Raw genomic sequence first — 21,217 nt, 5'->3', positions numbered from 1 at the left:
TCTAGCCTTAAATTGATGCTGATTTGTTTTTGATATCCTTATCATGGGTAAAAGATTTTGGAAATACCTATGCTCTTTATGCACCTTTTATATATTTCTGTCAAGTCACCTCTCAGCTTCCTTCACTCCAAAAGAATCAAGGTCAGCCTATCCAATCTCTCTCCATAACTAAACTTGACAACATAACTAAAATATGACAACATCCTGGAGAACCTCCTCTGCGTTATCTCCAGAGCAACTATATATCTTCTTTGTTGTGGTAAACAGACAGGGTATGATAATTCAGTTTTGCCATCATTAAGTACAGTTCCAATATAGAGTCCTATCTTTTATGTTCTGTGCAAGTGTGTCATTTGCATTCTTCACTATCCTCTCTATCCCTATAGCAACTTTGTGATCAATGGACTTGAACCTCAAGGTCTCTGTGTTCATCAACATTCTTTAGTGACCTACTGTTTACAGTTATGTTAACTTCCCAAAAAAATCACCTCATACTTGTTGGGATTAAATTCCATCACCAATGCTCTGTACAACTTTTATCTGATCTATATTCTACTTCAAGCAGCTTTCTGTGCTGTTTACAATATTATCAATTTCTGAATCATCCATAAACTTGCTAATCCTTCCTCCTACATGTTGTCCATATGTAGCACAATCAATGATCCTAGCACTGATCCTTGTGGTAAACAGAAAATCACAGGCTCCCAATCAGGAAAGCATCCTTCCACCAATATCCCCTGCCTTGTATTATCAAGCCAACTTTGGATCCAATGAGCTAGCTCACACTGGATCCTGTTTGTTCTGACCTTCTGCACCAGCATGCGATGTGAGTTCTTGTCGAATGAATTTCTAAGTTCTAAATAAATAACGTCTGTTGCCTATCTTCATCAATGTTCTGAGTTATCTTTTCAAAAACACCCAGTCAAATTTGTGCGATAGGACTTCCCACTCACAAAGCCAAGTTGGCTATTTCCGATCAGCTCCAGTTTTTCCAAATGTATGTATCTCCTATCCCTTAGAGTTGTCTCCAATGATTTCCCTACCATTGATTTAATACTCATTGGTTTATAGTATATCATTCATGCCCAGTCGTTTGCTACCTCACCTGTTGCTCACGAAGATGACAAAATTGTTGTCAGGTGTCTCTTCCTTTGCTTTGCTTAGCTTCCAGGGATAGATGTTATCTGATCCTGGAGATTTATCAACCTTTAACAATTCATCATTCTTGATTCTGAAGTGCTCCAAACTTTTAATGACTCCTTCCCTGAACTCACTAGCTTCCATATCCTTCTCTTTGGGGAATACAGATGAGAAATATTTATCTAGTACCTCATGCACATCGCCTGGCTCCACGTATAAATTACCTTTGTTTGGTCCCTAGGAGACCCACCCCTTTCCCTGGCTACTTCTTGTTCCTCATTTAGAAATATTTGGAGATTCTCCTTAATTATACTTGTCAAGGCTCCTTTATGCCTTCATAATTTTCTTCTTAAATTCTCTCCTTTACTCTCTATAATTCTCAGGAAATTAGTTTGATTCTATTTGCCTGATCAATATACAGAGAATGAGGATGGACCAACTAAAGAAAAAAATCACTATTACGGAATCAAATTTTAATGATTAAATTTGTTCAGTTCTGAGGCAAATGATTCTGTGAAAAAGTTAGCAAGTTGACTCATCCAGTTGCTTGTACTTTTCACGTCCCTTCTTTTTTCCTGTTTCTTGTTTTATAACATTTCAGTTTTCATTACAATCAGTCTGATTTGACAAAAGAAATTCTTTTGCCAATGTCTGTACTTCTTATATAACCTTCATTTTTGATCTTGGATATCCATTACAGTTTAGCTGTACAAATTAATCTTTAAATATGATTGTTTATTTTCCTTTTTGATCCCTTTTCAATTTTGTACCCCTTGCTGCCCACTTTGCAACCATTATCTATTTCATAACTCAACCACACTCTGGTACTAGAGCTACCCTCAATTGCAGGGCACTGCAGAGAGTGCTGCAGACACCCCTGCGTATCCGTGGATGTGAACTTCCCACTATTCAGAACATTTACAGCAGCAGGTGCGTAAAAAGGGCCCAGAGGATCATCAGGGACTCCAGCCACCTCAACCACAAACTGTTTCAGATTCTTCTGTCTGGCAGATGGTACCGCAGCATTACTACCAGGACCAACAGGCTCCTGGACAGCTCCGTACACCAGGCCACCAGATTTATCAAGACACATTGATCTGACTGTATATCTGACTGTACATACATGTATACAAAACAATGATGTATACAATCTTAGTGTTTGGGCAATATCCTCCCACACTTCCTTATTGCTCGTACATAGCAACGGAGATGCAAAATAAAGATTTTTACTCACTTGCATGTCATTAAAAATACATAAACTTTAGTGATGAGTGTTGGGCCGGCCAGCCAGTGGTATAGTGGCATCAGCACCAGACTTCAAGACAGTTGGTCCTGAGTTCAAATCCGGCCAGGTCCCAACCTGGGCAGCAGCAGTATCTGCGCGGAAGAAAGGCCTGGCAATTTCCTTCCGTATGTTGTCATGAAAGCTACACTATCCAAAGAGTCCCCATGAGCTGACGACTGTGCAATGGCACTCAACAACAACAATGAGCATTAGACCAGTTGAATGTGAGCTACCTCAAAGCTGCATTGCTATTTATACCAGTGTCCTGCCCCGTAAATTCCCAACAGCAATCAAGATGAGCAGTTTAACCTGACTTTTTACTGTAACCTAGCCACCACAATTAGCCTTATTTTATTACCTTTACTAAAACTGCAAGAAAAATATAAATGAGGATGGACCGACTGTAGAATAAAATATTCTTTATTACAGTATCTAATATTAATGACTAATTTTTTCAATGCTGAGACAAGTGATACTGTGAAAGTGTTGGCAAATTTACAGATCACATCACACCAAAATATTATTTAATTAACTTTCCTTCTTTCTATAGATATTCCACACCATCAGCCTGGACTGCATATCTAGGCTTACAGCTAATGAATAGGATGAACGCCAGGATAGTGACCAGATCAATTAATAGAATCGTTACCCATCCTAAATATGATGAATTCACATCAGATTATGATATTGCACTGTTAGAACTGAAGACACCCGTTTTCTTTAGCGATTCCATCCAACCTATCTGTTTACCAGCGGCTACTCATGTCTTCACTTCCACTGCAAACTGCTATGTCACTGGCTGGGGAGTCCTTGGAGAAGATGGTATGATACTTTATAAAAGATTGTTGAGAAATATAAATGAGCTGAGGGTTAATACATTGAAATTCTATGTGCAATCATATAACAAATGCAAGTAATTCATCAATTCTTTGATCAAGATCTTTCCAGTTTTTTATCAGTCCTCTGAGAGCATGAGATTATTGAATTGACCCTACAATTTTTCAGAAGTAAACTGACAGGATAAAATGGTCATTTGTGCATTCAGTTCTAGTTAGATAAAAGATACTATCATTTTTAAAATATATCATCAATTAAAAGATCGATTGAAAAAGTGAAGTTGTGATAAGTGGCATCCTAATATTTTATCAGGAGGATAATCTGTCAAAGAGCTTGCCTTCACGTTACTAAAAATCTCATGGGAGATTGGAATCTGTGGTAAGCGAGACTTGGCCCCCGCTTATGCAGTAGTATTTCGCTTATGTTACTGAATGAGACAGTGTGGGAGATATCAATCAACTTAAAGATATCTGAAGGCAAAAGATATCAGTAAAAGTGATTTTGAAAACCTACCTCATTGCGCAATAAAATGCTCATATATCTCAGTATCTGCTCATATGCTGCAGTATCAATTTCTTGTTTGGTTTGTTATACTTTATACTTTATTGTCACCAAAAAATTAGTACTAGAACGTACAATCATCACAGCAATATTTGATTCTGCACTTCCCACTCCCCGGATTACAAATATTGAATATTAAAAACATTAAAGATAGTTAAAATTAGTCAATATTAAATATTTAAATTATAAATCATAAATAGAAAATAGAAAAATGGGAAATAAGGTAGTGCAAAAAAAACGAGAGGCAGGTCCAGATATTTGGAGGTTACGGCCCAGATCCGGGTCAGGATCTGTTCAGCAGTCTTATCACAGTTAGAAAGAAGCTGTTCCTAAATCTGGCCGTATGAGTCTTCAAGCTCCTGAGCCTTCTCCCGGAGGGAAGAGGGACGAAAAGTGTGTTGGCTGGGTGGGTCATGTCCTTGATTATCCTGGCAGCACTGCTCCGACAGCATGCGGTGTAAAGTGAGTCCACGGACAGAAGATTGGTTTGTGTGATGTGCTGCGCCATGTTCGCCATATTCTGCAGCTTCTTTCGGTCTTGGACAGGACAATTTCCATACCAGGTTGTGATGCACTCTAGATGAATGCTTTCTACGATACATCTATAAAAATTAGTGAGGGGTTTAGGGGACAGGCCAAATTTCTTTAGTTTTCTCAGGAAGTAAAGGTGCTGGTGGGCCTTCTTGGCAGTGAAGTCTGCTTGGTTGGACCAAGTTAGGTCATTTGTGATATTGACCCCAAGGAACTTAAAGCTTTTGACCTGTTCCACTTGCGCACCACTGATGTAAATTGGGTCGTGCGGTCCGCTACTCCTTCTGAAGTCAACAACCAATTCCTTCGTCTTGCTGACGTTGAGGGATAGGTTATTGTCTTCGCACCATGCCACCAGGTTCTTAATTTCCTCTCTGTACTCAAACTCATTATTACCCGAGATACGGCCTACAATTGTTGTGTCATCAGCAAACTTATATACTGAGTTTGATGGAAACTTGGCTACACAATCATGGGTGTACAGTGAGTACAGCAGGGGGCTGAGTACACAGTCTTGTGGGGCACCGATGCTCAGAGTGATTGTAGAGGAGAGCTTGTCCCCTATTTTTACAGCCTGGGTCCTGTCTGTGAGGAAGTTGAAGATCCAGCTGCAGATCTGAGTGCTAAGGCCCAGGTTCCGGAGCTTAGGAGCTGTTATGTTCTTGGCCTTACATTAATGAGGGCTATTGTAAATCTTTGGCAGTGAAAGTCCTGAAGAACGGACTTGGCCAGAAACATCATCTGTTTATTCACTTCCTTAGATGCTGTCTGACCTGTTGAGTTCTCCAGCTTTTTGTGTGTTGCTTTGGATTTCCAGCATTTGCAGAATTTCTCCAGTTATTGTAAATCTTGCTCATAATTGCATAATAATCTTGCATCTAGTTTTTCTTCTATTATTTAAAAAAGTGTGTTTTACACATCCCATTTTATTTTTTTCTCCCACATTGGAAGTGATGCAGCTCAGCCAGCCTAGGGTTCATGCCGTCATTAACCATCTGATTATTCAGGAGCAATTTTGCAAAATGTGACCAAAATGTGGTTCAGTTTGAGATTATATTTGAATGTTTAAAGACTTTAAACTTCAGTACGGCAAATATCAGTGTTAAGAATTTAACTGATTGAAGTAAATGGGATTGAATTTATGATGGGGTTAGGCACATACAAAACAGAGAAATGTATTCAAAAATGTACTCGGTACAAAAATCACAAAGAAACTAGTACACACTCCTTGAAATTAATGGGCCTATTTGTAGAGATATATCATCTTAATTCAGAAAAGAAGTAAGAATGAGTGACTTAAGTTTAATATCTTAAGAGATGATGGCATCAAAACTTAAAATCATGAGTGCATTGGAAGGAACATTAACTATTTCCCTTGTTGCATCAATCTGGAACAAAAGGAAATAATCTTCAGGATAAGAATGTATGAATCAAATCTTTTGGGAAAGAGCAGTTTGAAAGGATGTTGGTGCATGGTTAATTAGGACTAAGCACAACTGATTTGTTCAATAATCAGGGAACGTCAATAAATGGAACTCAGGTGAAGATTAGTAATGATCCTGTTGAACAGGCTGGATAAAATAGGTTTCTGTTCTCTTGATATGGAAGACTGCATTGGTAAATTGGTTTATTATTCTCACACGTTGGGTAGTGGGGTAGAGATTTGCCTCTACCAAAGGAGGTGTAAGGCACCCCTTCCCTCCAAAGAGTGGAAGTAACCAAAGGGCAAGGTGGAACACCTGCTTAGCCTCCCGGCCCCCCCAACCCCAGGGTCATGTGAAGCTGTGGCAACAGGTGGTGGATGGTTGTATGAGCAGCTGGTGCATATCGCAAGTCCTGGTTATGCGACTACTGCTGTGAGGCAGACAATCTCTGAAGAATATTGATAATGGCTGGGTTCACCCATCTTAGACCATAAGGCCATAAGGTATAGGAGCAGAATTAGGCCATTTGGCCCATCAAGTCTGCTCTGCCATTTCATCATGGCTGATCCAATTTTCCTCTCAGGCCCAGTCTCCTGCCTTCTCCCTGTAGCCCTTCATGCCCTGACCAGTCAAGAATCTATCAACCTCTGCCTTAAATAGACCTGGCCTCCACAGCTGCCTGTGGCAAAGAATTCCACTCATTCACCACTCTCTGGCTAAAGAAATTCCTCCTCATCTCCATTCTATAGGACGCCCCTTTATTCTGAGGCTGTGTCTCCTGGTCTTAGACTCTCCCACCATGGGAAACATCCTTTCCACATCCAGTCTATCGAAGCCTTTCACCATTTGATAGGTTTCAATGAGGCTGCCCTTCATTCTTTTGAATTCTGGCAAATACAGGCCCAGAGCTATCAAACACTCTTCATATGACAAGCCTGGAATCATTTTGATGAACCTCGTTTGAACCCTCTCCAGTTTCAGCACATCCATTCTAGGACCAAGGGGCCCAAAACCACTCACAGCACACCAAGTGAGGCCTGACAGGTGCTTTATAAAGTCTCAAAATTACATCCTTGCTTTTATATTCTAGTCCTCTTGAAATGAATGCTAACATTGCATTTACCTTCCTCACCACGGACTCAACCTGCGAATTAACCTTTAGGGAATCCTGCACAAGGACTCCCAAGTCCCCTTGCACTTCAGTCTTTTGTATGTTCTTTCCATTTAGAAAACAGCCAACCCTTTCATTTCTTCTACCAAAGTGCATGACCACACACCTCCCGACACTCCATTCCATCTGCCATTGCTTTGCACACTCTCCTAATCTCTCTATGTCCTTCTGTAGCCTCTCTACTTCCTCAAACCTACTTGCCCCTCCACCTATCTTCATATAGTCTGCAAACTTTGCAACAAAGCCATCAATTCCATCATCCAAATAATTGACATATAACGTAAAGAGAATCAGTCGCAAAACAAACCCCTGCGGAACACCACTAGTCACCGGCAGCCAGCTAGAAAAGGCTCCCTTTATTCTCACTCATTGCCTCCTGCCAATCAGCCACTGCTTTATCCATGCTAGAATCGTTCCTGGAAAAAGCAGTCTTGTAAGATACTTCCCAGAAGAAAGCAATGGCAAAGTGTGGAAAAATTTGCTAAGAACAATCATATTTCATGGGAAGACAATGACTGCCTATGGCACATAATGAATGAATGAATTGTCACATGGAGCAAGGTAGAGCAAAGGTCTTGCCTTGTATCCATTCATATAGATCAATTCATTACAACAGTGCATTGAGGTAATGGAAGCTAAAACAATCTCGAAATGCAGAATAAAACGTTACAGTCACAGAGAAAGTGAAGTGCAGGTAGACAATAAAGGGCATGGTCATAATGAGGTTTTACCCTGAGGTCAACAGTCCATCTTATTGTACCAGGGAATGCTCGGTAGTCTTATTACAGTGGTACAGAAGTTGTCTTTGAGCCTGGTGGTATGTGCTTTCACGCTTTTCTATCTTCTGCTGAATTGGTGAGGGGAGAAAAGTGAGTGTCTAGTGTGGGTAGAATTGTGAATTATGTTGCACGCTTTATGAGGCAGTGAGAAGTATAGACAGATTCCATGGAGGGGAGCCTGATTTCAGTGATGTGCTGAGTTGTGTCTGGAACTCACTGGAGTATCTTGTGATTACGGACAGAGCAGTCGCTACACCAAACAGTGAAAGGAAGCTTTCTGTGGTGTATTGATAAAAATTGGTGAGGGTCAAGGGGGACATGCCAAATTTCTTTAGCCTCCTGATGAGGTGGAAGTAGTGGTGAGCCTTCCAAGACATCTATATGGTTGGACCAGGGCAGGATATGGATGATGTTCACTCCTAGGAACTTGAACTTGAGAATCTCAACCTTCCCAAGTTCAGCAACACTGATGAAGACAGTAGCATGCGCAACATCCTCTTTCCTGAAGTCAATGACCTGCTCTTTTGTTTTGCTGACATGGAGAGAAAGGTGACACGATGACACCAGGCTCCTTATCTCATTCCCCTACTCTGATTCATTGTTATCTGAGATACAGCATCTGACGCTGATATCATCTGCAAACTTGTAGATGAAGTTAGAGCTGAATATGGCCACAGTCATAAGTGTATAGAGAGGTGAGGGCTGAGGATGGGGTATCAGTGTTGAGGATAATTGTGGCAGAGATGTTGCTGCCTGTCCTAACTGATTTTGGTCAGGATGTTCAGGATCCAGTTGCAAACAGCAGTTTTGAGGCCCGGAAGATGAGTTGGCTTGGAATTATTGTATTGAAAACAGAAATGTGGTCAATAAATAATGGTCTAATGTAGGTGTGTTTACTCTACAGATGCCCCAGAGAAGGCATCTGCTGTAGACCATTTTCAGCGCTAGGCAAATTGCAGTGGATTGAAGTTGTCTCGGAGACTGAAGTTAATACATGAAGTTTGACCAGCCACTCAAAGCACTCCATGATGGTGGATGTCAGAGCCATTGGGTGGTAGTCACTAAAGCACATTGCCTTAGTTTTTAGTTGGCAGTAGGATGATGGTGGTTTTCTTAAAGCAGATGGGGATCTCAGATTGAAGCAGGAAGAAGTTAAAAATGAATGCAAATACCTCTGCTAACTGATCTGTGCAGGATCTAAAGGCACAGCCTGGAACACCATCTGGGCCAGGTGCTTTCAGTGGGTTCACTCAGTGGAGGACTGCTCTTACATTCGCAATGGTGAATGTAGATTCAGTTGCATTGGAGTCTGTTGAGTGGCTAGTGACATTTCCATCGCCTTCTGTTCAAAATCTGCATAGAATGCATTAAGTTCATTGGGAAGGGATGCACAGTTGTTTTCTTACAGGGGCATGTTTTTGAAGTCTTTCATTGCTGCAAAGCTATTTTACTTGAAGCACACCTTATCAGGGACTTAAATAATGTAAACCTATATGAAGTATCTATAAGACCATAAGAACTGGGCAGAATTGGGCCATTTGGCCCATTGATTCTATTCTGTCATTTCATCATGGCTGATCCAATTTACCTTTCAGCCCCAGTCTCCTGTCTTTTTCCCATATCCCTTCAAGCCCTGAACAAATATCGCTCATTATAGATATGCTGTATATTTGTTAAGTATGAATGTTACCAATGAATGAAAATGGGGAGACTAATTGAGAGTTTCTGTATTAACTGTAGAATGTACGAAAATAACTTTTCAAGTCGCTCAATTGATTCTATCAAAAATATTTAGTAAATAAAACCCTTTTTGTTTGTTAGGTGAACTAGCAACGGTTCTTCAGGAGGCTAGTGTAAAAATTATTCCCCCTGGTATTTGTAACAAACTGTATGAGAACTCTGTGACTTCCAGAATGCTTTGTGCAGGCTATCTTCATGGTGGAATTGATGCATGTCAGGTAAGAGGCCATGGATTTTAGTACAGATAATTAACTTTCAATACAGTACTTATACAATATGGAATTACCTATTCTGATTTTAGGTTTTACTTGATATTTTCTAAATAAAAGACAGATATTAAGTCAGATCATGCCTCAAAAGAGGAACTTTATTTTGCATTCACTGCCAAATCATTGATATTTTTATGAATGCTTTCTATATTCTTCATAATAAATGCAATTAGTCACCTATACTTTCAATCAGGCATTTGACAAAATTATTGCTATAAAATAAAATAGTGTAAGGCTTTGTATGTACAAGACCTGTATATTTAAAATAAGTAATTTTTTCTGCATGGTCAGTCATTTCAATTTTCATGTTAATTAAACATTACACTTTTGACATAGAACAGAGTTGGAAACCTTCTTAAGTTTTCTTTAAGAAAAACCTTTCTCCTCTCTTTTCAAACTATTAACCAATTTCTAGAATCTGAATCAGGTTTATTATGACTGACATATGTGGTGAAATTTGCTGTTATGTGGTGGCAGTATAGGGGAAGAGATAAAGACCACTATAAGTTACAATAAATAAGTACAGAGGAAGAGATAAAGATTGCTATAAGTTACAATAAAAAAATAGTGTGAAAAGATGATTAACAAGATGGACTTCATGGAATAGAATATAGATCACTAATACTGGCTACTTACAAGCTCAAGTGGGAAGTATTTTCAACTACTGAAAGTCTAAGCATTTAGTGCTTTGGATGTAGATGTCATGTTTCTTTCACAAATGTGGCAAGCACTCCTAGCTACTCTCATCATAAACAACTTTTGCTTTTCCGTTCCCTTGTTAACCAGTATAACTACTGTTGGATAAGTTTACATACTGTTTGCGTTATGAATATGAATACAGCCATTTTCAACATATCAGGACACAATAGATGACATTGAAATTGAGATGCAGAACAGAGGCTAGAAAAAGATGCAAGATTAGCACTAGGGCAATGGTGTTGTTAAGGGGAGCTTGAATTGGATTCTTTATTTCCACCATCCACTCTATTGCTCAACTGGTGAGTTCATACTTAAATCTTCCTGCATTAGCCTTGAAGCTGATGAAGACTGTCTATATTCTACACTGGTGCTAGAAAGTTTGTCAACCCAGCAGAGTTTTCACTATTTCTGCATAAATATGACCTAAAATGTGTTCAGATCTTCATGCAAGTCTTAAAACTAAATAAGGAGAACCCAATTAAATAAATAACACTAAAAACATGATACTTGTTCATTTATTTATTGACAAAAATTATCAATATTACATGTATTTGTTGGGAAAAGTATGTGAACCTCTGGAATTATGCCTTCTACAAAAGCTATTTGGAGTCAGGTGTTCCGATCAATTGAGATGAGATTGGAGGTGTGGGTTGTAAAAAAAGTCACACAAAGTCAGCTTATTGACAGAACCTGCTCTGCTCAAGAAAGATCTCTTTATGTGCACCATGCCTTGATCAAAACAACTTTCAGAGGACCTGAGAAGAAATGCAGAGATTCATGAGGCTGGAAAAAGCTACAGAAGCATTTCTAAAGATCTGAGTGTTCATCAGTAAGAGAAAGTGTCTACAAATGGAGGAAACTCAGTACTGTTGCTACTCTCCCTGGGAGTGGGCATCTTTCAAAGACCACACCAAGAGCACAACGTGCAATGCTGAAGGAGGTGAAAAATTACCCAAGGGTAACAGCAAAAGACCTGCAGAAATCTCTAGAATTTGCTAAAGTCTCTGTTCCTATGTCCACTATAAGAAAAACACTCAACAAGAATGGTATTCATGAAAAGATGCCACCGTGGAAACCACTGCCAGTAGTGTACCTAAGGTATGGCAGGTATGGCACGTGCCCTGGGCGCCACTTCCATCGCAGTTTCCATCGCCAGCTACGAGAGATCATTCAGCAAGTTAAAACTAATACTTTCAAATTTGAGAACCTCCATGGGTCAAGGCAGACTCTGTGATCTTGCTCTGCTGAGTGTAGAAAGAGAAGAAACTGAAAAAACTGACTTTGATCACATCATAGACCAATTTGCATCAGTGAAAGCAAGGAAGGTGCAATTATAATTTTCATGTAGTGCCATAATTTGTTAATTAAAAGATTAATGATCTTGACTTGTATTTTTGAGCTGATATTATGGTAAAGTTATCTAAAAGATGGGTGTCAGATGTTTGGACAGGGGCTCAATTTCAGTGCTTGCCATAGGTGCTATTTTCTGCAGATACGCCCCTGACCATTGCTCTCCAAAAAAGAAAGATTGCTGCAAGTCTCAAGTTTGCAAAGGACACCTGGATGTTCTACAATGCTTCTGGGACAATGTTCTGTGGACAGATGAGACAAAAGTTGAACTTTTTGGCAGAAATGCGCATTGCTATGTTTGGAGGAAAAAGGGAACTGCACACCAACGCCAAAACCTCATCCCAACTGTGAAGCAAGGTGGAAGTAGCATCATGGTTTGGGGCTGCTTTGTTGCCTCATGACTTGGACAGCTTGCAATTGTTGAGGGAACAATGAATTCAAAATTGAATCAAGATATTTTACAGGAGAACGTCAGAGAAGCAGTCTGTCACCTGAAGCTTAATAGAAGTTGGATAATACAACAAGACAATGATCCAAAAGACGAGAGTAAATCAACAACAGAATGGGTTAAAAAGAAGAAAATTTGTGTTTTGGAATGGCCAAGTCAAAGTCCTGATCCTAATCCTATAGAAATACTGTGGAATGATCTGAAGCAGTTCATGCAAAGAATCCCACCAACATCCCAGAGCTGAAACAGTTTTGTAAGGAGGAATGGCCTAAAATTCCTCCAAACCCATGTGTAGGACTGATCAACAGTTACCAGAAATGTTTGGTTGAAGTTATTGCTGTACAAGGGGATCACACCAGTCACTGAAAACAAAGGTTCACATACTTTTTCCAACAAGTACCTGTAATATTGGATCATTTTTCTCAATAAATAAATGAACCATGTTTTTGTGTTATTTATTTAATTGGGTTCTCTTTACCTAGTTTTGGACTTGCGTGAAGATCTGATCACATTTTAGGTCATATCTATGCAGAAATAGAGAAACTTCTATGGGGTTCACAAATTTTCTAGCACCAGTGTTTTTGTTATGATTGATCCTAAGATGAGTTTCCACCACATAACTAGCTCAATGGCAAGACATGTTCATTTCCATGATGAAAGTTGACTTTGTCCCATCTTAGTTCATCTGTAAATAAAGTTCACATTTAAAGCTGTGTAGTCTCTTACAAAACCCTTATATTTCACTCTGTGTACATTTGACTTTAGCAGGGTATCCCCCATTTCTTATGACCTATTACATCTACTGTTTTTCTTTCAAAGTTACAATTACTCAAAATCTGTTACCTTCTTGTATAGTAAATCCATGTATCATCAGGTATCATTTTGATCTGTAAACAACCTTTGTTTAACTTTTTTTCCAGGGTGACTCTGGAGGTCCATTGGTGTGTCTGGGCAAGAGAAGAAAATGGTTTTTAGCAGGGATAGTTAGCTGGGGAGAAGGATGTGCTCGACGTAATCGTCCCGGAGTTTATACTCGTGTTTCTAGGTTTTCTGACTGGATCAAGCAACAAATCAATTGAAACTTGATTGAAATTTATTCAATGAAGTTATTCATCTTGTTTTGTAATAATGCAGCATTTTCCCACTTGTGAGTCCCAGACGAGCTTGAAGCATGCTCATTGACTCAATAAGCTAATGCTTTGAAGGTTCAACAGCCAGTAATGGGCATTGTCAGAACAATCAAAAACCTTGGTAGGAAAAAAATACATAGAACAATGGCTTGTAGTTTATGGATGTTTCCTACTCCGAAATTTTCATTAATGGATTGAGTTATGCTATAACTGGCATATTATAGTCATAGGAATAGTATCTTTGTTTTTGGCAAATTAAAATGTTTTGTTACAGTGCAATATCTGTACAAGTTTTATCAAGATTTTCAAATTAATTATTTTAGGGGGTTTCATATATAATTTGTTTAAGGGAAGACACTAGCACTGTTAACTCAGCAGTACTTTACTGTGTAATAATTAGAATTATGAGAATGGTTTTACTTTGAATTAGTAATTAGTTTTGAAAAAAAAGTTTGAAATTTATGTTTAATTCTGACCAGGTATGTCATTCATAATTTATAAATAATTTCATGCCAAATCTTTGCATAAAGGTTACAAATATTTTCAGAACCTTTATTCAGATTTCTTGTTTATTTTAAATTGCACAAAGCATTAATACAACAGTAACTTCATTTTACATGCTTTATTGTATGCTAGTGTAATTAATTAACTTCAGTACTTCGACAAATTTCTGTTTGGTGTTATACTGTGGCAAAGGGAGCCTATTTATATATCCCTATGTAAATTCTGGGTGCCCTTTCTTTGCAGCTTTCTTAATTTCCAAACAGTTTTCAAGGTTCAGTAAATGCTTTATGAAAACAAATTCATGATATGCTAGATCAAGTATAATCAGAATAAATATGAAATTAAACATTTTGATAGAAAGAACAGAATATTGTTTAGACGTTGTGAAACTAATGAATGCTGGTGTTCTCAAAAAATAGGCTGTCCTCCAACAGGCAGCACAGAAAGATGGTATGCACGTATAACAAGTCATGAGGGAGGCAAATGAAAAGTTACCATTTATTGCAAGTGCAAAATAGTATAACATTATTAAGGGCTTGTAACAATGTTACAAGACTCTGCGCGACTACACGGAGGAATAATTTCATTTTGGTGGCCTTATTTATTAAATACATACTTTGGAGATAATCAAAGAAGATTCATGGGATTAATTCCAGGGAGAAAGGAACTACTGATAAGGAAATATTGTGTAGATTGGCACTGGAGATTCAAAGAATGAAACCTGTGTAACTAAGAAGATTTGATCATGTACAGTTGATGCTACAAAAATTATTCTCCTTGAGGAGAATGCAAAAGGTGAAAATCTCAAGATAAAAAGATTCCTTTTAAGACATTACTGACATGGGAAGGAATTTCTATTCTCAGAACACTGAGAGTCTTTAGAACTCAAAAACTCAGAGAGGTATGAAAGTGATTATCAAGTATAATCTGTTTTTTTTCGCCTGACAGACGAACTTAAGTGTAGGCAGTTAAAATGTTAGTAAACTTTCACCAAGCTGATTTCTGTCCTCTGATTTAAAAACAAACAAGTCATGTCTATCATGTCAAGAGAATATATTTCATATTCTGTTACTATTATAGATAATTTTGCCTAGATCACAGGGTCTTACAAATAAAGTTACATTTCTTCTTTGCTTTGTTGGTGTCCTACATTACAAAGAGATAGGACAACATTTGTGAAGGTCGGCAGAAAAATGACCAACGGCCACTATAAGACTAAAAGATATAGGATCAGAGTTAGGCCATTCGGCCCATTGAGGCTATGCCTCCATTCAATCATGGCAGATTATTTCTTCAACCCCTTTCTCTAGACTTCTCCCCATAATCCTTAATTTCTTTATCAATCAAGAATCTATCAATCATTGCCTCAAATAATAATTTGGCTTCCACAGCCCTCTGCAGCAAAGAATTTCACAGCCCTCTAACTGAAGAATTATAATGGAATGCAACCTGTTTGGAAAATGATGATCTTGAATTTAGGAGGTTGACAGTTTGAAATGTTTATTTTCTGGAGCATGTTTCACTTGTAAAAGTGCAGGAATACCATCTTTGCTGGAAAGGTAAACCTTCAAACTTAACAAATAACTGCAGTAGTTTTGGAGCTCGATTTACAATAGATAAACTCCTTTTAAAACATAAAACTTAGAACAGTACAGCAAAGGAACAGGCTCTTCAGCTCACAGATAAATTAGTAATCAAACGGCCAACTAAATTAATCCCTTATGCCTACACATTGTCTATATTCCTCCATTTTCACCACATTCATGTGCCTATCTAAATGTACCTTAAAATTCCCGAATGTATCTGCCTCTATCACCACACCAGGCAGCACATTTCAGGCATCCACCACTCTCTGTGTTTATACCAAAAAGAAAATTGCCTCTCACATCTCCTTTAAAATTACATCCTCTCACCTTAAATGCACACCCTCTGCTATTAGACATTTCAACGCTGTTCTCTATCTATGTCTCCTATAATCTTATAAACCTCTATCAGATCTCCCCTCTGCCTCTACCTCTCCAGAGAAAACAACCCAAGTTTGTCTGACCTCTCGTTATAGCACAGGACCTCTAATCCAGGCACTGACATGTTAAACCTCTTATTCATCCAGTCCAAATCCTTAATATCCTTCCTATAATGGGGCAAACAGAACTGTATGCAATACTCCAGGTACAGCCTGACTAGAGTTCTATAAAGCTGCAACATAACTTCCTGACCTTTGAATTCAACATCTCACCTAGTAAAGGCCAACATGCCAAATGCCTTCTTTCCTATGCTGTCAACCTTTCAGGGAGCTATGAACTTGTACCCCAGGATCCCTCTGCTCATCCACACTGTCTCTTTTCATTTGACCTACCAAGATGCAACACTTCACATTTGCACAAGTAAACTCCATCTGCTACATCTCCACCCATATCTGCAATGGATCTGTATCCCACTCTATTCTTTTCAAGTCATTGATGCAATCCACAACATCGCTAATCTTCAAATCATTTGCAAACTTACTAATCCACCCATCTACATTTTCATCCAGGTCATTTATATACATTACCAACAGCATTGCAGGTTTCTGCGGAACACCACCTCCAGCTCAAATGAGTCCCTCTAATCACTACCCTCTGCCTTCTTTGGAGAAGCCAGTTCTGAATCCGAACAGCCAATTCACCATTGATCCCATGCATCTTAGTCTTCTGGATGAGCCTCCCATGAGGGACCTTATCAAGCACCTTACTAAAATTCATTAGGATAACATCCACAGCTCTACCTTCATCAATCATCCTCATCAAAAAGCTCAATCGAGTTAGTAAGACATGATTACCCCTTACAAAGCTACGCTGACTCTCCCTAATCAGGCCATGGTTTTCCAAATGCTCATAAATCCTATCCCTGAGTTACTCCCTTACCACTGTTATGAAACTCACCAGTCTATCATTTCCAGGATGATCTCTGATTCCCTTCTTCAACAACAAAATAACATCAGCTACTCGCCAGTCCTACTGAACCTCGCCTGTGCCTAGATAGGAAACAAAGTCCCAGCAATCTCTTCACTTGCTTCTCTCAATAACCTGAGGCATATCCCATCAGGCCCAGGGCACTTATCCACCTCAATGCTCTTTAAGAAATCCGACATCACCTCCTCTTTACTTCGAGTCACCCCAGCATTTTTATACTCTCAGTACTGATCTCCCTATCCTCCACATCCTTCATTTACATTTGTAAATGTGAAGTACTCACTAAGGACCACATCCTTAGCATCCAAGCAAATATCCTCCCCCTCCCCCCCCCCCTTTATTCTTGGGCTATCCTCTTGCTCCTGATACATTTTGCAGCTCATTCGCTAAGATTCGAGAGTTTAGAACTCCTGCCAGGCAGAGAGGAAATGTTTTTTTAGGTCAAGCCCTATCATATATTGCAGGGCACCGTACAGCACTCCTGTACTCTAATTGGAGTTGAACCCCAGCGTCCTACCGTGCCGCGAAGGAACAGAAACGACCAAGCCACGCAACAGACCCGTAAGTCTAACCTAGTTCAAAGCCACAGGGGAAAGCAGAGACGTTTTGTGGTTGGTCTGGGGAAACACGGCATTTGTTCAAGCACGGGACCGCTCCCAGTAGAAATGGATCTAAAGAGCAGGTGGTGGCCCGCCCTGGACGTCCGTAGCGTCTTCTTCAGCATCGGCACAGGGCACAGTTCGAAGGAGGTAACACCTGATCCGTTCTCCGTGCTGAGGCTGGGAGGCTGAGGTGGAGCGCGGCGTCGTCCAGGCGGGAGGGGCAATGTGTCAAGGTGCTGAGCGACCTTGTGAGCACCCACCCCACTGATAACAAAGGTAGCCCGACAGTCTACACACCCTGTACCTCCGCTCACCACCAATACTCATCCCAGCCGCCAACGAGGACGCCGCAAAGGAAACTTTCCCCTCCACCCCCAGCTGATGTAATATTTTAAAAGGAAGTGATTTTTGTTGTTATCTGAATTTAGAAAGGTAATCCAGATACAAAAATGAGGAAAGAAGTTGATGATCGCAACGACTATCAGAACCAGACCTTCGAGTCTGTCTTCCCCGCGACTGTCTGCAAAGGCAAAGTGAGTACGGAATTTAATGCGGGAAATTGTTCCGTCCACCTGGCTAAAACTTTTTTATATATACATAGTGAAATATTAGTTTGGCGAATGACCTGATTTTTTCCACAGTTAAATAATTCGTTGGTTAAAAACACAACTTTATACTTGAAATTTGTTTGGGCACGATTCTTATCGTATTTTGTGTTTAATCTTGAGATTAAGTGGACACCTTCAGTACTACCTCAAGTAAAAGTGCCGTGTTCACTTTTTTAAAGCACAGCTGACAACTCTTTGGCTCCTTTAGTTTGGGAAGACTTTATATCCTTTACTTGCTTTCTATCCTATCTCAGGTTTGCAAAAACGATATCTCCTCATACTAATGCCCCAGTTTCCTTCAACTCTGTCGGTCTGTGACATTCGGAGAGGTCACTGTAACAATTGTATTAGTAAACTCCTGAAAGTGTATAGGCACCAGCTTTGTTGTTGGGACATAGTAAATTACTTTACAGCATGTATTCTCTAGCATTTGATGTCCGCATTTTATAGGTGACTCTCAGCTTCATTCTGATATACAAGAAGCCGAAAAAGTCGATGTGAGTTGACATATTAATTTCCCATGCTTTCTGTGAATGGGAAAATTCAGACATTGTTCTAAATAACAGGGGATCAATCGACAAATATTCAATTAAGTAATCTGCAGAAGAATGAGTCTAAATTTCCTCTGAGAATGTCTTCCGAGAAATTAAATGAAGAGCCATGCAGCACAGAAAGAGGCCCTTTGGCCCGTCGGACTCATGCTGACCATCAAGCACTCATTTACATCAGCACTGCATTAATCCTATGAATGTGGAGGTTGCTCATCGATGTGATAGTAAGGTTAACCTGATTTTGTTATTCTACCTTAATGTGGAAAAAAGCCCCAATGATTTAAGGATTTCTATTGAAAGTGTTTCCCTTTTCTAGTTCTTTAACTGTGGGTAGTGTTAGGGTGTTTATTCAGTGAAATGAAAGACTTAAGCAAGTGTAATCAAGTGTGATGTGATTTGGGTTATTGTGGAAAATTGGGGGAAAACCAGCTTAGACTGCTCTCAGGATGGGCCCCTTGTGTAACATGAGGTCTGCTTTTATGTAAATTCATCCCTTCATTATCTGCTGTATCATATGACGTGGGTGATCATGGTCTTCCCATGACCATGGCTATTCTTCTTCAGTAATGGTTAGCCATTGCCTCCTTCTGGGCAGTGTCTTTACAAGGTGGGTGACCCCAACCAGTATCAATTCCCTTCAGAGATTGTCTGCCTGGCGTCAGTGGTTGAATAACCAGGACTTGTGATGAGCACCGACTGCTCATACAACCATCCACCACCTGCTCCCATGGCTTCAGGTGACAATGATTGGAGGGGCCTAGGCAGGTGCTATACAAGACCAAGGGTGATCTGCAGGCCAGCAGAGGGAGAGAGCCCCTTAAATCTCCTTCAACACAGACATATTGCCACCCCACCACCCAAGCATGTAAGTTAGTTCTCTACATCACACTCTGATCCTTCTTTCTACAGTTCGTTTTAAAACAGGTTCTTATGATTTAGTAGCTAAAACACTGCTGGGGTATTATTAGAAGTTATCATCTTGGTTCCTAGGATTTTTTTTTTGACTCTAAGGATTCATAATTCGGGGACTTGCTGGCCGGCGCAACTCGAAAGGCCAGAAGGGCCTATTCTGTGGTGTTTCTCAATAAAACTATTAAAATATAATAGGAACAAGAAGGGTTTGCTTCTGCACTGCTGACAGATGGTGAGAAATGTTCTTCATGATTTCCATTTCAGATGAATCCATAATGAAGTGCATGTATGGATTTGGAATAAAGTGAGCATTTCCTGTGATGTCTGCTGCTCAGGAATAGTTTCCCAGACTGTGGGAATTGGATAGTATACTGAAGAGCTGAGGCTATTCATGCAACTATGTCCCAGGAAGTATTGTTCCTTTTAGGACAGAAAGGGAGGAAATTTTATGTGTAGGATACCTGCAGAAGAAGTAAGTTACAATTGCAGGGTGTCCACGTATCATGACATAACACTGCTAAAGCTACAGTTCGGCAAGTGGCTTTATCACCGGTATTGAACTTTTAGGTTGACAGGAGCTAAACCTACCTGTATCTGAAAAAAGGCTGTGTATATCTTTGTCAAATCTCTCATCAGCATTAATTTCTTCAAAGAAAGCAGTTGCTGAATTATCAATTCAGCCTTATAACTGTAGTTATTCATCCCTGAAAACATCCTTATAACTCTTTTCTCTAATGCCTTCACATCTTTCCTAGAATATGACAATCAGAACTGAATGTAATTCTGTAATATTTATACAAGTTCAGTAACACTTTCCTACTCATTTAATTCATGCCTCTATTAATAAAGATTTGAATTGTTTGCACATTATTGACCCAATATCAATATTTTCTCTTATTAGATTTCCTGCAGAAAACATCATCTGAGAACTCTCCACGTTAAATTTTATCCACATGTGTCTGTCCTTTCACCACCCTCTTCATAGCTTGCTGTAATTTATCATTATTCTCATTGCCATTCACAAGATTAACGTTGTCTGCAAACATACAAGACCAAGTCAATAATATAGACATAAGCAATATCCCTAACACTAATCCTTGAGTAACACCACTATTTGTCCTTCTCCAGTTGAAAAAAACAAGTCACCATAAAGTTCTGTTGTCTGTTACTAAGCCAACAGTGTGCCTATGACATCAATGGCCTTATATGTTTCAACTTTGTTAATAAGCCCTTTATATGGCACCTTACCTAAATGGACAATTACTTGCTATATTATTTTGAATAAGGACTCAAGGCATGATTTATTGTAAATAACTTTATTTATTGAATAAGGACTCAGAGTCAATGATTTTTTTTGTAAATAACTTTATTTTGTAATATTTCTGAATGAAGTATATTTTTGAAAAAAAATTACAAGACTGTAAGACCATAAGACATAGCAGAATTAGACTACTTGGCCCATTGCATCTGGTCTGCCATTCCATCATGGGGAGATTTATTTTCCCTCTCCACCCAATTCTCTTTCCTTCTCCCTATAATCTTTGATGCCCTGGCTAACCAACAACCTATCAACCTAATATTTTAAATATATTTAATGTCTTGGCCTCCAATGCTGTCAGTAGCAATGAATTCCATGGATTCACCACCCTCTGGCTAAAGAAACTCCTTCTTATCTCTGTTCTAAATGGGAGCTCCTCAATGCTGAATGTAACCTCTGGTCCTAGA

At 39.3% G+C, this 21,217-nt stretch overlaps 2 protein-coding genes across 2 annotated transcripts in view; both read left to right on the top strand.

The window, feature by feature from the left end:
* Positions 1–13,313, top strand: part of LOC140198953 (suppressor of tumorigenicity 14 protein-like) — a 64,651-nt gene extending 51,338 nt beyond the window's left edge. The window contains exons 16-18 of the mRNA XM_072260257.1: positions 2,976–3,247; positions 9,550–9,686; positions 13,155–13,313. Of these exons, the coding sequence (XP_072116358.1) occupies positions 2,976–3,247; positions 9,550–9,686; positions 13,155–13,313 (568 nt within the window). The remainder of the gene's footprint in view (positions 1–2,975; positions 3,248–9,549; positions 9,687–13,154) is intronic.
* A 4,221-nt stretch (positions 13,314–17,534) lies between these two features.
* LOC140198952 (suppressor of tumorigenicity 14 protein homolog) overlaps positions 17,535–21,217 on the top strand; it is a 127,679-nt gene continuing 123,996 nt past the window's right edge. Inside the window, exon 1 of the mRNA XM_072260256.1 lies at positions 17,535–17,954. Within this exon, the coding sequence (XP_072116357.1) occupies positions 17,871–17,954 (84 nt within the window). The 5' untranslated portion in view covers positions 17,535–17,870. The remainder of the gene's footprint in view (positions 17,955–21,217) is intronic.

This window comes from Mobula birostris, chromosome 6 (genome assembly GCF_030028105.1).
Source record: "Mobula birostris isolate sMobBir1 chromosome 6, sMobBir1.hap1, whole genome shotgun sequence".
Taxonomy (NCBI): domain Eukaryota; kingdom Metazoa; phylum Chordata; class Chondrichthyes; order Myliobatiformes; family Myliobatidae; genus Mobula; species Mobula birostris.
This window is presented reverse-complemented; position numbering and strand designations above follow the sequence as displayed.